This window comes from Lagopus muta, chromosome 1 (genome assembly GCF_023343835.1).
Source record: "Lagopus muta isolate bLagMut1 chromosome 1, bLagMut1 primary, whole genome shotgun sequence".
Classification (NCBI taxonomy): domain Eukaryota; kingdom Metazoa; phylum Chordata; class Aves; order Galliformes; family Phasianidae; genus Lagopus; species Lagopus muta.
In genome coordinates this window covers 11059431-11074167 of record NC_064433.1, presented here as the reverse complement: position 1 = coordinate 11074167, position 14737 = coordinate 11059431, and the positions used below count along the sequence as shown (strand labels likewise).

At 34.3% G+C, this 14737-nt stretch overlaps 1 protein-coding gene across 2 annotated transcripts in view; it reads left to right on the top strand.

Annotated features, from left to right (window-relative positions):
* Positions 1-10924, top strand: part of GNAI1 (G protein subunit alpha i1) — a 33934-nt gene extending 23010 nt beyond the window's left edge. Inside the window, exons 4-9 of one of the 2 annotated variants that reach the window (XM_048953558.1) lie at positions 2232-2389; positions 2985-3113; positions 6483-6612; positions 7841-7994; positions 8827-9041; positions 9142-10924. In XM_048953558.1, the coding sequence (XP_048809515.1) occupies positions 2232-2389; positions 2985-3113; positions 6483-6612; positions 7841-7994; positions 8827-9017 (762 nt within the window). In that variant the 3' untranslated portion in view covers positions 9018-9041; positions 9142-10924. Of the gene's footprint in view, positions 1-2231; positions 2390-2984; positions 3114-6482; positions 6613-7840; positions 7995-8826 lie in introns of both variants that reach the window. The other variant, XM_048953547.1, reaches the window with a different exon arrangement.
* Positions 10925-14737: the final 3813 nt, after the last annotated feature.

Sequence of the window (14737 nt, the reverse complement as noted above, 5' to 3'; positions counted from 1 at the left end):
ATGTGAAATGACATTTTGAGAGTTCGTGACAAGACAGACTCACAGTTTCTAGTATGTATCTGCTGCTTCTGTTAATTGTATATTGGAGTTTTCATCCAGAAACATTCAGTTGCCATTCAGGTTTCTTCTATGCAAGCATATTGCTTAAGCTACAGTCAGTGAGATCTAATTATCCTGCTTTTTGATCTTCACTGCTCTGTTTTTTTATGCAATTATTAGTGCAATCTACTGAACTTTTACTAGCTCCCATGGTTTGCCCAATGTATATATTGTAATCAGCATACTATTCATAAGTTTGATAAATCTACATTTTTAGATTTGTAGCTCTCAATGGGTGATATATCACTTAGCTGTTTGTTCATATGTATGGCTACATGTGTATTGTTATGGTTTAACCCAGGAGCTAATCACCAAACAGCCATTCACTCAGTCCTCTACCTCCTGTGAGATGAGGTATAGAATTAAAAAAATAAATAAATACAAAATGGAACTCTTGGGTTGAGATGAAACCTGAGACAGAAAAGGACGAGAAATTATTTCTATATATATATGTACACACACACGTATTTACAAAACAAGTCGTGTGCAGTGCAGTTGCTGATTACCTGCAGATCAGTCAGTGTCCAGCTGGTCCACAAGTAGAGGCTGTCTCTTTTGGCCAGGCTAGATTCTCACAGTTACGTAGGACTTTTTGCCTGATGCTATGGAATATCCATTTGGCCATTTTAGTTCCCTCCCAGCTCTTTTGCTGGGCTTTATGAGAAGCCTAAAGATCCTTGGCTCTGTGCAGCACTGCTCAGCAGCAACTAAAACATTGGTGTGTTATCAGTGTTTTTTTCCTAAAGCCAAAATATAACACCAGACTCTATGAGGAAAGCCAACTCTTTCTACAGAAACCGTGACATGTACACACAGATACAGATAAATATCTTCAAATCTGCATTGAGTTGACTATAGAGCAAACTTTCTAAGTTGAGAATATTTAAGCCTAAAGTGTTCAGTCTCTTCAGAACAATCATTACTTTCCATGCTTATCCTAAAATGTTATTTTCATATAACAGGAAAAGTGATCGAACCTTTTTTCCTACAGATTTGCATTGTATCTTCACTTACCGTTCTGTGAGAATAACTTTACAACTTGCAGTTTGAATCCTCTTCATTCTTGAAATATTTTCAGTTCCTAGTTGATGTACCTAAGCCCTTCTGTTTTCCCTGTCCTCCATTCGAGTATCATCTCCCCTTTTATTTAGTGAACAAACAGGACATGTGGGTAGTAGTTAAAAACCATAAGTATGTTTATTGTGCTGACTGACATACCTTGTCAGTATATCACATACAGCTGGTAGCTAATGTCAGTCAGCTGCCTTCTGGGGAGTACCGGCTTGCAAATCTGTTTCTTCTGTCCAGCTGCTATGTTCTTTTTCCAATGCCTTACAGATTTAATATTTTTAGTCTCTTACCTGAGTTAAAATCGGACAAGTTAGACTGATACAAGTTAGACAGAGCTGTTCAAGTTCTGTTAAAGCTGTAACTTGGCTGGTGGATTGACATCCTACAGGATGTCTTGCTTTCACAGGCAGTCATTATAAAAATGCACCATTTGCTGTTGTTCTTAAGAACAAAACAAAATAAAACAACACCTTGATTATTCCTAGACATGTAGTTGTCAAGAAAACTTGGTCTCAGTAATTAAGGTAATGAATATTTTAACTGTTTTATCTGGAAAAGTTTAAGAGTATTTTTCTTTGCTAATGAATGATCGTTCGTCACAGTCAAATAGTTTTTTGAAGTTTTAGTGATTAATGTGTATTCTGCAGTCAGTCTATACATCTGCGTATCTGAAGGTTCTAATATGTATTGTAACTGTTCTATTCAGTTTGAGGGGTATGACAGTAAAATAAGGTTAATGTGAGACTTCAGCACAAAATGTATAAAATGTTTGCATTTATAGAAACTCAGTTCAAGTGATAAACTGATCAGAGTTTTTATCAGCTGATGCAAAATTCACTGAACTTGTCTTTTTCTGTTGTTGGAAAGAGTGTGAAGTAATATGCTATACTAATACTTACTAATTGCTTTCCTTCACATTTTTTGTTTGGTTATAGTCATGTATTATGTAACTCATTCCTTTGCTGAATGTAGTTTTTATTCTTAGGTGATAGGGGAATTTAATATACATTCTGTTGTTTTTCTCAATGTTTATCTCTCCACTTTCTATTTACATCGTAAAGGATGATGCTCGTCAACTCTTTGTGTTAGCTGGAGCAGCAGAGGAAGGATTTATGACGGCAGAGCTTGCTGGTGTTATCAAAAGACTATGGAAAGACAGTGGAGTACAAGCTTGTTTCAACAGATCTAGAGAATACCAGCTTAATGACTCTGCTGCCTAGTAAGTACTATGTGACATACAAGGCTCTCTTTTGTTTTCTAAGTGGCAGCTAAAAGAACTTAAGAGAAATGTAACCTTTTAAATAATTCTGCTCCCACATAGATGGAAAACCTAGAAATCTCTAGCCAAAGATATTGTATACTTGGATCAGAATGCTAGATGCAACTAAAAGTTTGAGTTGTTCTCTTTACAACTGTTTTCAAAATAACTTGGGTTTTAGTTGTAGTACAACGTACATTAATTTCCTACAGAGCTATTCAAGGGTGAAAGTGTTAATGCAAAGAACACTGGTAAATGTAGAACCATGTTGAAGTATAGAGCCATGTTTGCTTTCTGGGATTTCAAAATACTAATTCTTTGTAGTAGAATCAATCATATGAGTTTTCTTCTAGAATGAAAGTGTCTCTAAAACTTCATTTTAAAAAAGAAGTGGAAAATTAGATCATTTTCCTCTTAATCTTGTATCTCAGAGAAAATTGTTCATATAAAAGTCATGCGTGGTGTAATGAATAGACCTAGAACTCGTGTAATTTTTTGCAATTATCTAATTACTATTTTATGAATAACTGAATGCAGTATTTATTTTTACCTCCAGTTACTTGAATGATTTGGACAGGATAGCACAAACAAGCTACATTCCAACTCAACAGGATGTTCTCAGGACTAGAGTGAAAACTACAGGAATAGTGGAAACTCACTTTACTTTCAAAGATCTTCATTTTAAGTATGTAAATTGTTCTGTGTGTTCATCTGTCTATTAACAGCTTTTGTAAAGTTCTCATGGATGGACTTACAGTGATTCAATTTAACAAGTTTGTGTAATCATAGCTAATTATTTTATTATTTTTCTTTTTACTGGAAAATTCCTTGCTGCTTGGATTAGTTTTCTGAAAGCATATGGGAATTGTTTGAATTTCTATAACAACTCAGAATAAATATGGCAATATTAAGTAATAAATGCTTTTGTTTTTATTTCAAGCTTTTTGGAAAGTTTATTTTCTGTGTAAATCACATTTTGAAATATTCAGTTTTGTACTATGTTAACATGTAGCTGTTCTATCAATCAGATTTTTCCCTTTAAATTCAGTTGGAGAGCTGGAGATTTAAAAATATTTGTTGCTCTGGTTATGAAACAGCAAATCCTTTTTTCCTGGAGAGCTGAGTTGAAAACTGTACTTTAGGTTTTTTTAAGGTAATACTTTATTTACTGATGCAAATTACTGTGAATAAAGTTTTTTCTGACACAGTTTTTTACCAAATAATGCTAGTATTCTAACCATTTTGTGTCCAAAGACATTCATTGTGAAACTGTAGGATAGTATAAATGTAACACTATTGTATCTATTCTTTACTAGGAAAATGTAATGGAAGCTCAGTAAAATTCTCATTGCATATATGCTTTAGATTGTGTGGAGATAGTTGTCAGCACATCTATACACATTCTGATTTCTAAAAATAACTAATTGAGCCTCATCAAATACAATTTAATTTACTTATCTGATGCACCAAATCAGTAGGTTTTCTGTCTACCCATGTACATCACCCCCCAGCCTTCCTCCTCTTACAACCTGAGGAAAACAGAAAATCAAAGAGGAAAGTCAGTTTTTTAATAAATATGAGACTTTCCAGAGCCTCTTATCTTTTGAGATAGGGTGAAAGAGGTTACAAAAAATATTTGTCAAATAAGCCTTCCTCAAGTTTAGGGCCTGGGGAGTAGGGAAGCAATCAACTTGTATAACCTTAAAGGAAAAAACATAACAAGAAAACAATAACAACAAGAGAACAAAAAACAAAAACAAGCAGTGAAAGAAATATCAAAAAGTACCTACAGTACCTACTGTCCTTTTGGCCTATATCACATTTTTTTAATGTGTGCTGGAGCTATGTTCTCAGCTTAAATAATAGAAGCAGAACATGTCAAATCTTGCAACACTAGCTTTAAAAAGCATTGTGCTAACTTGTGCTTGCACAAGTCCTTAAATTTGCACAATTGGTGATAAACCATTCAGAAACCAGCCCATACAACTCAGTAGCAAAGATAAGTGTGGTGATGACTTGAACAACCATCTGCAGTGCTTTAAGCTTAGTTCAGTGAAGTAATTTGTCTTAATATATTGACAGTCACTATGCGATCTTACCAGAAAAGTCTGTATTATTTAAGTAAATGAAATGGAAATTCTTTAAAGCATTTATTTAATGACATCATCCTTTAGATAGGGCATGTGGATTCAGCTCTTACAAACTTTAATTTTTTCAGTACTGCATTTTTTTTTTTTGTATTTTTTTGTAGTTCGCTGTAGACAGTAACTTACTGTGCATAAGCAAAATACCTTTTTTTAGAGTAGCCAAATTGCACTGAGATGTTCAGTATTAAGGCAGAGGACAGCCTTGCACACTGTACTCCCATATTGCAAGGAGGAATCTGTAAAGTATCCAAGATTCTCATTCTTTCAAAACTCTTTGAAATTTATCTGTATATCAGGTAGCTTCTGTCAGTGTCTTGGTGTGCTGGGACTGTGACTTACCATATCTCTGTGTTCACAAATAAGGCTTTCATGGTAGTTGCTGGCCAAAGTGGATGGAAAAGCTCTGTCCTCAGTTCTTTCTCGTCTGTCTTCTCCTTCCCATGTTTTCATACTTATTGAATTTTAAGCTTTTTCGTGGTAATGCCTAAAAAAGTTAAGGTTACTTGGAAAAATTGCTGAAGACAAAAGTCAGGCCTCTATTAAAAGGAATAATTGCATTTCCTTGTAACAACAAGGAAAAATCCAATATTTGCATGGTAAAATACTGGCTACCATAGCTAAGGAAGGCATATGGTGACCTTTTCACACTGTTTTTAAGCTGAAAGTAATCACAAGAATTTGAGACAAGACTCTTCTTTGTGTGGTAGAAAGGAGACAGATGGAAAAGGGCTGCGTTCTGTTTTGTTGAGAAAATTCAGCGATTTGCATCCACTTTAGGGTAGCACTACTGTCCCTTTATTTGATTGCGTTTTGCTGCTGCTGTTTTTGTTGCTTGGTTGTTTTGTTCTGTTTTTCATGACTTAGTTCTTTAAATCTAGAATACTATTTTTCTGGCTTGCAAAATACTTGAAGTTCAGTTAATTAAGATGACTAATAAAACATTCAGTCTTTCAGATTCACTGTAGCTCAGATGTTAGGAAATAATCCTTAAAGCATTTAGATAAGAGATAAAAGCAAATTCATGTGAACTATGCTGACTTGCTGATCCTCTGCTGTTAAGTTCTTGTGTGTGGTCTTTTCCTATCATGTTGTTTCTGATCAGCTGGGAATTGAAAACAAACATCTTTATAGTTCAGTTGTCCCATTTAACTGCATTTCCAAAGAGTTCCTTTATTAGAGGAGAAATTACTAGTCTTGCGTGATACCTGTTTTGTCTTTTTAAGAAGAGAATGTTGAAAATAATATTTAGTGTCACTTAAAAATTCTTTTTAAAGATAGCTGAAAAGCTGATCAAACTATGATTTTGTTTAACAGAGATGAGCTGAAGCTCACAACAATTTAGAGACAGCTAAATTTGAAAAACTGAGAATTATATTTTATGTATTTGGATTTGGATTCAGAACACAGAGACAACAAAAAATATTATTTGAACAAGTTTAATAGAGTAGCATTTTTTTCAAGTACTAAACATAGTGAATTCTGCTCTTACATTTAAAGAATTTTGTATTGTTGACTTTTTATTACTTAGGACTGTTCATTTGGGAAAAATATTGAAGAACTTCATGAAAGCTTGCATTTGGTTAAGTTAACTGTGCTTTTATAGGTTATACTTGACTTTGTTAATTGAATTATTTGTAATAATAGATCTTTTTAAAAAATAAGTAGATTTATATTGCTTTCATATCACTTGGTCATGTTTTGCGAAATGTAAAGGAAGATTTCTAAGTCCTAAGTAACTTGAAGTTGTTTCTGACACTAAGAAATGAAATTGTAATAAATGTTGCAGATTTTATGCTGTTTTTCAAAGTTCAGGCTTGCACAGCTGATGTGTTCAGATTTTATCACTTAATATTCAGAAAGCTGGAAAATCCAAAGTTCATTTCCTGCCTCGTGTTTCTGTTTTGCAGAATGTTTGATGTTGGAGGCCAAAGATCAGAACGGAAGAAGTGGATTCATTGTTTTGAGGGTGTTACAGCAATTATTTTCTGTGTGGCATTAAGTGATTATGACTTGGTCTTGGCTGAAGATGAGGAAATGGCAAGTACCTTAATGTTAAAGAAAGGAATAGTTGTTAGGAACTAAGCGTTTTGCAAGGGAAGCTAAATACCTCTTTCACAGTAAGAAGCTAAATACTTCTTTGATAGGGTACATGGGCTTTTTGTAAAAGTTTTCAGAGAACTGGTTTTGTGCTTTCAAGTTTCAAAAATAATTTCTTTATTCTTGGGAGTACTTTGAGATGAGTACTCTTCTGATGTATTCTTTCATATATTTCGAATTATACCTAAGCTAATGAGGATGTCAGTAATACATGTCCTTGTCTCTATGGATACTCAAAGTATCAAAGAAGTTGGTTTGCTTATCTGTCTCTGTGTTTTGTTACCCTCCCTCAGTCTTCAGTTTTTTTGTGTCTTTATAAATATTTTACTCCAACCTCTTTCCTTAGTTATAGAAATCTTTCTTTTCTCTCTCTTCAAATCCCTTACTATCCTTTCTCCTCTTTCAAGATGTGACTCCTCCCACGTCAGTACATACAGTGTGTGTGCTTTTCATTATCTGGGTAGTCTAAAGCGATGCTGATCTGTTGTATAAATCGTTAACAAGTTTCTGTTATTCCTAATGTTCTGCAGCTTCGTGTAAAATAGTTGGAAGGAAAGAAAAACAAAAACAGGGAAGAAAAACACTTTCGAGTTAAATCTAGTCTACATAGATCATACCTGCCATCTACTTAAGTGTCTGGAAGTAGTGGCAGAGCACTTACGTATTTGATAATTTTTCTACAGCATCAAAATTAGGGTAACTTTTTTTTTTTTTTTTTTTATGAAACCCAACAGCTTTTTCATTTAATTCTCTAGTTCTATAGAACTACTGATTTTTCATTATATTGGAATCTTGACTGTGTACTGAAGTTAATTGTCAGTTTTCAGAATATCTGATAAATATCAGGCAATTTCTGATCACTCAGAGAGTTTTCTAGAATATCATTGTTGCAAAATGTGAAAATGCACCAAAATTTCCTAACAAACTAAAAAAGACTTAAGCCTGGAAATGGAGAAATGGCCTTCAAGATCATCAAGTCCATTAAATTTTATTTGGCCTCTGTATATATCTCTGTGGTAATATGTGATTCTGCATACTGGAAACTTAAGTTTTTAAACTTTTCTAGTTGTAACTAATCAAATAGATATATCCTGGTTTTTCTTCTAAACTCTGATAAAATACAATAAAGTCTGTTTGTTTGTTTGTTTGTTTTTCACCCAAATGACAGAATCGGATGCATGAAAGCATGAAATTGTTTGACAGCATCTGCAACAACAAGTGGTTTACAGACACTTCTATAATTCTTTTCCTGAACAAGAAAGATCTTTTTGAAGAAAAAATCAAGAGGAGTCCTCTCACTATTTGCTACCCTGAATATGCAGGTATTGGAAATGGACAAGTGTCAAGTAATTTGGGGTTAAATTTATCTTATTTTTGATTAACAAATTCAGAGGAATTTGATAACTGTAGATGTACAAAATATAAAAATAAAGTTTAATTTCCTAGGAAGATCTTAGGAATCATGAATAAAGGACTGAAGTCAGATTAATCTTCTTAATGAGATTAAATGATGGTGATCCACTGATAGTGCTTAGATGTTACTGTCATCGTGCTTGTCAACCTACTCTGGTTAGCATGTTCTTTATTCTGTATTCTATTCTTTTCTGCTCAGATGTATTTTTTTTTTTTTTCCCCTAGCAGGAATCCCTGAGGATACATGAGAGTTTATTTGAAGGGAGCATATATACATAGATGTTAGAAGAGGTGGCTTGCTCAGGAAATAAGTAACAAAAAAGAATTTTGTTTAAGAGGGCTAAGGCCTTTTATGTATCATTTTCGTTGTAATTTCAGACTGTTCTTTGTCTGAGGAAAAGAAAAACTGTCAAAAACATGAGAAGTGAAAGGGAGTAACTTGAATGAAGGAATCAAATATAGTCTGTGTAATAGTGATAAGTTGTTAATGAGACTTGGTCTATCTACCACTCTTACAAGTACTCTTCCTAGAGCGCTCTTTATTATTAAAAATTTGTCCGGGTTTCCTTCAACAAGATATACATGTTTATTGTAAAGTAGTGTCTGTGAAATTATTTAAATCAACAGACTCCTTTTTAGGTTTTAGTGATTGTTGCAGAGTAAGTACTTCCTTCTAAGATAGAATATACGTTTAGTTCTTCCTTTTTGAAATCTGCTTACTGAGCAATTTTCTCCTTCTAGGTTCAAACACTTACGAAGAAGCAGCTGCTTACATTCAGTGTCAGTTTGAAGATCTTAACAAGAGAAAAGACACAAAAGAAATCTACACTCACTTCACATGTGCCACAGATACGAAAAATGTGCAGTTTGTTTTTGATGCTGTAACTGATGTCATTATTAAAAATAACCTTAAAGACTGTGGCCTCTTCTGAGAACAGACAAGACATTATTAAATGGTAAATTATGTGCCTGAAAAAAGGACTTAGGCATTTGGAATAAGCCCATGTTGTGTGAAACTTGCATAGATATACTTAATTCTCTTTATTTTATTTTTAGGTTTGAAGAATGGCTTCACACAATTCTAATCTGATTGATTTCAAGATGAAAGATATACAAAATATGTTGTGCTGAATGATAGATCAGTACTGTACTTGCCTGTTTTAACAGCTTTATTTATGTTTGTCTTGTAAATTTAAGTAATTAGGTAACACTGAGATGTCTTTTGACTGTATGTAAACTTGTAGTAATGTATTTGTATAAACGTTGAATGGAATACTTTGGTAACTTGTCCTCTAAAATTTCTGTGGTTTATGAAGATACTCTTAGAGGAGACTTTCTGCCTTTTGGTTATTTAAACATCTTGTAAAATTAAATTTTCTTTTCATCTAGAGGGTGCATGCTACTTTATTCTTTACTTTTTGTTGGTAATACTGTATATGGCACTAGCTTTTTTGATATTTAAACAGCTTCATACACCTGCTCAGATTTAAAGAAACATAACTAATAAAACTTGGGGTTTTTTTTGCCTTAAGTTTTGGGAAAAATTTTTTTTAAATTTAGGTTGAATACAAAAATTATTTTTAAAACTTAAGTGAAATCCACAGCTTATGAAATCTGGATTTTCAGTCTTTGAAGTGCAAATGTGACTATATTGAAAAACTGAATTTGAAGGTTGAAATATCATTGAAGCTCATGGAAATGCAAAAAGGAAGTTGTTAAAAACACGCTTGTAGAAATAAAAAGAAAGTTTGAAACTAATCTTTACTCACTGGAGTGAATGGCAATTTTTTTTAGACTTTAACAAAGGCTGGACTTCCGATTAATCTGATTTCTTTCTGCTTAATAATTGAAATGATGTTATCCTTTAACTCTTTGCTATCTTGTGGTAATAAAGCTAAAACTAATTTGCTAATTTAATAACCATAGAGGTATTAGGTTCTCCCACAAGACACGGCCCAGTGTTTTCATAGTTTAAAGCAGTTTACGTTGTTTTTTAAAAAGAATCTTCAGTATATTGGGTAGGGTGACTTAGTGACTTGGAAGATGCTGATTCTTTAGTTTAGTTATGTTTAAAGTCTCATACTTTCATTTAAAAATAAGTTAAAGAATATGATTTTCTTCTGGTTATGCTTTCATTACGTGATTTGGGATTTTAGGTATATATCATCCATTGCCTTATGGTTAGTGCCAAAACTGATTTTTATACCTATTTTAAAACGAATAAGCTTCTATTTGTAAATAAGTTCTTGGATGGTTGTCTTAAATGTATGTCTTCTACATAATACAGACGTACCAAACTTGGAAATATGATTTTCTATAATTGTTAGTATATTCCAGGCAGCTACAGTACACTGTAAGTTTTTTGAGAATGATTCTTTGAATCTGTTGCTATTTTTCTATATTATCTTAGCTTACTGTTCTTAGAAGCATTCAACCAAGGTATTCAAATCACTGTTCTGTTATTTAATTTTTTATCGCATGAATGTTTCATTAGGCCTTAGCTTGATTGATAGCTTCAATGCTTCCTTTGTTAGGTACAGAATTACTTAAACGTGTTTCAAATGAAAGTTTAGAAAGGAGTTTCTAATTTATTACTGGAGGTTGTTAAATATATTCATACATTATGAGCTCTTTCAGCAGTTGTAGTAAACAATCTGTATATCCTGGGCTGCTTTTAATTGTGCTTTACAGTTCTGGATACATAACTGATTTTAAATTTCATTGAATAACTTTGTGAAAATTGTATTTACACCTACGTTAAACTTGGTTTTTGTACTTGATGTAAAACAGAAATTGGGATTAATCAAATTACATAAATAAATTCAAATTTTGTGCCTTGCTTGAAAGAAATTTTGTTCCTTAGACGTGGTGCATCCATCCTGTAGACACAACTACATAGTAAAACAGAGAAGATAAAAAGTCAAGAGCCAATTCAAATCTTTTATGCCAGAAACAAAGCTGAGCATAAACTTAAAACTGTTAGCTAATTCCTAAATGTTTTTCCTCAACACCAATCCTAGCATCTTCGATTTCAGATTTTTAGAATTTCCTAACTGTTGATTTCTTTAATATTAACGTCTTAGCACAGAACAAAATTGTGAAATAGTTCTGTTTTAAGTCCAGGAATATGAGCTTGTCTTTTATAACTTGATGAGTTGACACCTGCTATGTTTCCTTATAGATGCCCTGTAGTGGTCCTTTGTTTAGGTTTATAAATTGCCTGTATAAAAACTTTTCGTATTAAAAGCCCAGTAAATCACTGATCGCATCTGTCCAAACTTTCCAAAACTGGGTTGCTGATAAAAATTAATTTGTTATGAAGGGGTTTTCAGCTTAAGTATATTAAAAATACTATGCTAAAAAAGTGTTTTTAATTTTTTTTTTTAAATATTCTAAGAATTATCTATACTGATAGCAAGCACTTTGATTTTCTTCTCAATTTGAATACCTTCATCTTTGAGCCAAATGAGTTCTGCTAATTTTGTTACCTAACAAGACTGCTAATATAAATCCCTTCTTCTTTTCAGGTTGTAATTAGATGATAATTAGATAATTCTAATATGAATTTTTGCAGACTTTCGACTGATATATGACTTTGCCTGAATTCATGAATTTTAGTTATATACTTCTTTAGTATAAGTGCATGCTGCAGTGGACTGATCTACTGTGGTCAAAAGTTTCTGAGGATCTTGTGTAACAGAGTTGATCATTCTTTTTTGTCCTGGGACGAAAGTTTGTCATCTTAACCTATTTGTCTAGGCAATGCTACAAGAAGGCTAAAATGCGGTGGTGGGAGCTACATGCTTAGCTTCCAATCTAATTGTTATATTGTTATAGGGCTCCACTCCATCTCTGCTTGATCAAGAGGCTCCTTCTCAGTTATAAATAGCCAAAGATGAGGAAATCCTGCTAGTCTGGGGACAGTCTTGTGCTTCAGCAGTCTGAACCTCTGTTCTCTTCCAGTTCTTCATTCCTTGCATTTTTTCCACTCAGAGTATCCTGACAGACTACTTTTTCTAGCAGTACCCAGGGAACCTCCTTCTACTATCTCAGAATATTTCTTAAAATTATCTTAAATTATTCTCAACACGTATAGGGAATTGCAGCCTGATGGAGGGTTCTCTAACGCCAGGATCTTGTGATCATATTGTGAATTGTTGAAGTCTCAGTAAAACAGAGGCATTTCTTTTTAAGAAGGTCATTTGTGGGGGAGTGGGATTTGGAACATTTGGTATGTGGCTTTATGATGCTACCTACTGAATTTGGAATAAGTTTGTCAGCAAATATAGTTTGGTAACCAAAACAGGGTTCAGTGTCAGCATGGAAACAGAGTAGTGTTTGCTGAATTTCAGTTCCTGTTTCCACGTACACAATTAACATCTTCATTATTTAAATTCTACATAAAACCTGAGGGGGGAAAAAAGATCAATCTGCAGCCTGCTGAACAGCATGATTCAGCTGGTAAGCATTTAGAATTGGGAAGAGTGAAGAAAGTTTCTTTTTCAAATCAAGCAAAAAGGAAACCCTACCAAGACACTGACTATCCCACTGTGTGGAAGTCTCTTGAAGCTATCGTATCTCATATGAATAATTAATAGCCTCTGAGTCAAAGAGTAATAATAAAGTTGAAAATTTCAATTCCATACCTCTTTCATTTCAACAAAATGTTGCAACAAGAAGTTGTAAAAAGCTCATCCTTGGATAGCTCAGAGCTTGTGAGAGTGCACTCACAAGGAAGATGAGATTGGATGTTGAGCAACTTACTTACCAGACATTACCTATAGCAGAGAGTGTCTGCATTTTTCACAAAAAAACTCAGTTGATGTTATGGGCTCTGAAAAACAGAAATCAAGTTGCAGAAGTGGAAAACAGTATTTCCAGCTCTGCATCTACAGGGTACTTGAAAAGCAGCTTCTTTGACAGGCAGAACAAAAGATGATCAAGACCAAGTATGTTGTCAGCAGAAGTCACTGCAGCCCCACAAAACTAGCTGTTCCCAGCTCACTTCTTTATTCTCCTTCCTTTCTGTCCATTAATAGAGAATTTTGGGAAGGAGTTTTGCTTTCATGCTCATGCATTGGTCATGTGAAGACTGTGCATAGTGACTGTGGAATGTCTGCAACAGTACTGAAGGAATACAATGAATGATCGGTGTGTTTAAAACTGCACATATGTGTATTTTCAAAAGCATGAACAAAAGTCTAGGAAACAAACCTGAGCAAGACAAGGATTTGTGAGTGTAGTTCAGTTTCTGAAGTCAGACACAGCCAGATCAGATGATTGTGCAGTGTGACACAGCCCATACCTTTTACAAATAAGTGTCCTTATAACAATATAGTTTTAATCCTGCATTCTAGTAAACATGTTAATGGTAAAGAAAATACATAATTTGTTAGATACTACACATGGAAACGTGAGTGCATTTGGTTGAGTTCTAAAGTGGCTTTTAGACTCTGCCAGTATCTTTCCTAGCCAAGTTATGTTGCTTTGGCTTAAATGTCTTCAGCTTAATTCTCTATGAAATTGTCAGACTTTGGATTTCTGACTCTAAAGGATGGAAGAAAGTCATAAACTATATCATCTGCTGAGATTAAGAGAACATTTTCAAGATGCAGTCATTGAGGCATAAAAGACTGGAGTTCTGAGAGCTGTAAGGAAAGTACTCTGTGATGAACTTCACAGCTGTATCCAATATTTGGAGAAAGCAGCTTTGGGAGAGTGATGTGGCATAAAGTTGCATCTGCTTTTGTTGAGTGGAGCTCTGAGTGTGAGGGGATAGGCTGAGGTATGTAGAGTTACATACCTGTTTCCCAGATGAGATTGTCAGATGCATGTGCTTTAAAGCCAGGGAAGCTGATCTTATAAACATTGAAGAAATGCCCCTTTCTGCATTGCGCTCTAATGTTCAGGGTATTTTTGAGCCTGAAAAGTTTTAAGCTGCCTGCTACATGTGAGGGACGTGTCACTGCTGGCACTGATACTTGTTTAGGGCTTCTCTCCAGCTTGCCAGAACTGTGCAGTCAGGAACAAAGAGCAACTCAGCAAAAAGCAGTACACAAAGGGCATAAGAGGCCCTTTCATCTGCTGCAGGGGAAGCGAGAGGACACTTCCCAGATAAGTGAGCGGAGATTGTGGGGGGAGCTGCTCGTGTGATTCTTGATGAGTCTTTGAATGCTCCCAAGGCTTAATGCAATTTTACAGGAAGCGATGGCAGCAGGAGAAAGTTAGTGATTTATACACTGTATCTTGGAACATTATGTCCTATCCAGATTCTTCGCCCTTGAAGATCAGTTTTCTTCTAGCTAACAGAAAGTAAATTGCTGATGCTGTATAGTGTGCTAGTCTTACACAAGTTTTTTTCACAACCAGGATTTTTAGTGGTATAGAATTACAAAGATGATCTAAATGATAAATCCAAAGGCTGTTAAATGAGTTGTATAACATTCTAATATTTAAAGTGTGGAGATAAGTGAAATACAGTATCTTATCCCTCATTTTTCCCCCACTAATTCTGTGAAAGGAGGGTTAGTGGAGCACTCAGAGGCCTCAGTGTGAGCCTTCCTGAGACCAGTGCTGAAATACAGTGCTACCAGGGGCTGTAATGGAGGCTGAGTGAAAAATTAATGTTTTCTGTGGAGTTGCAGTTCTTGAG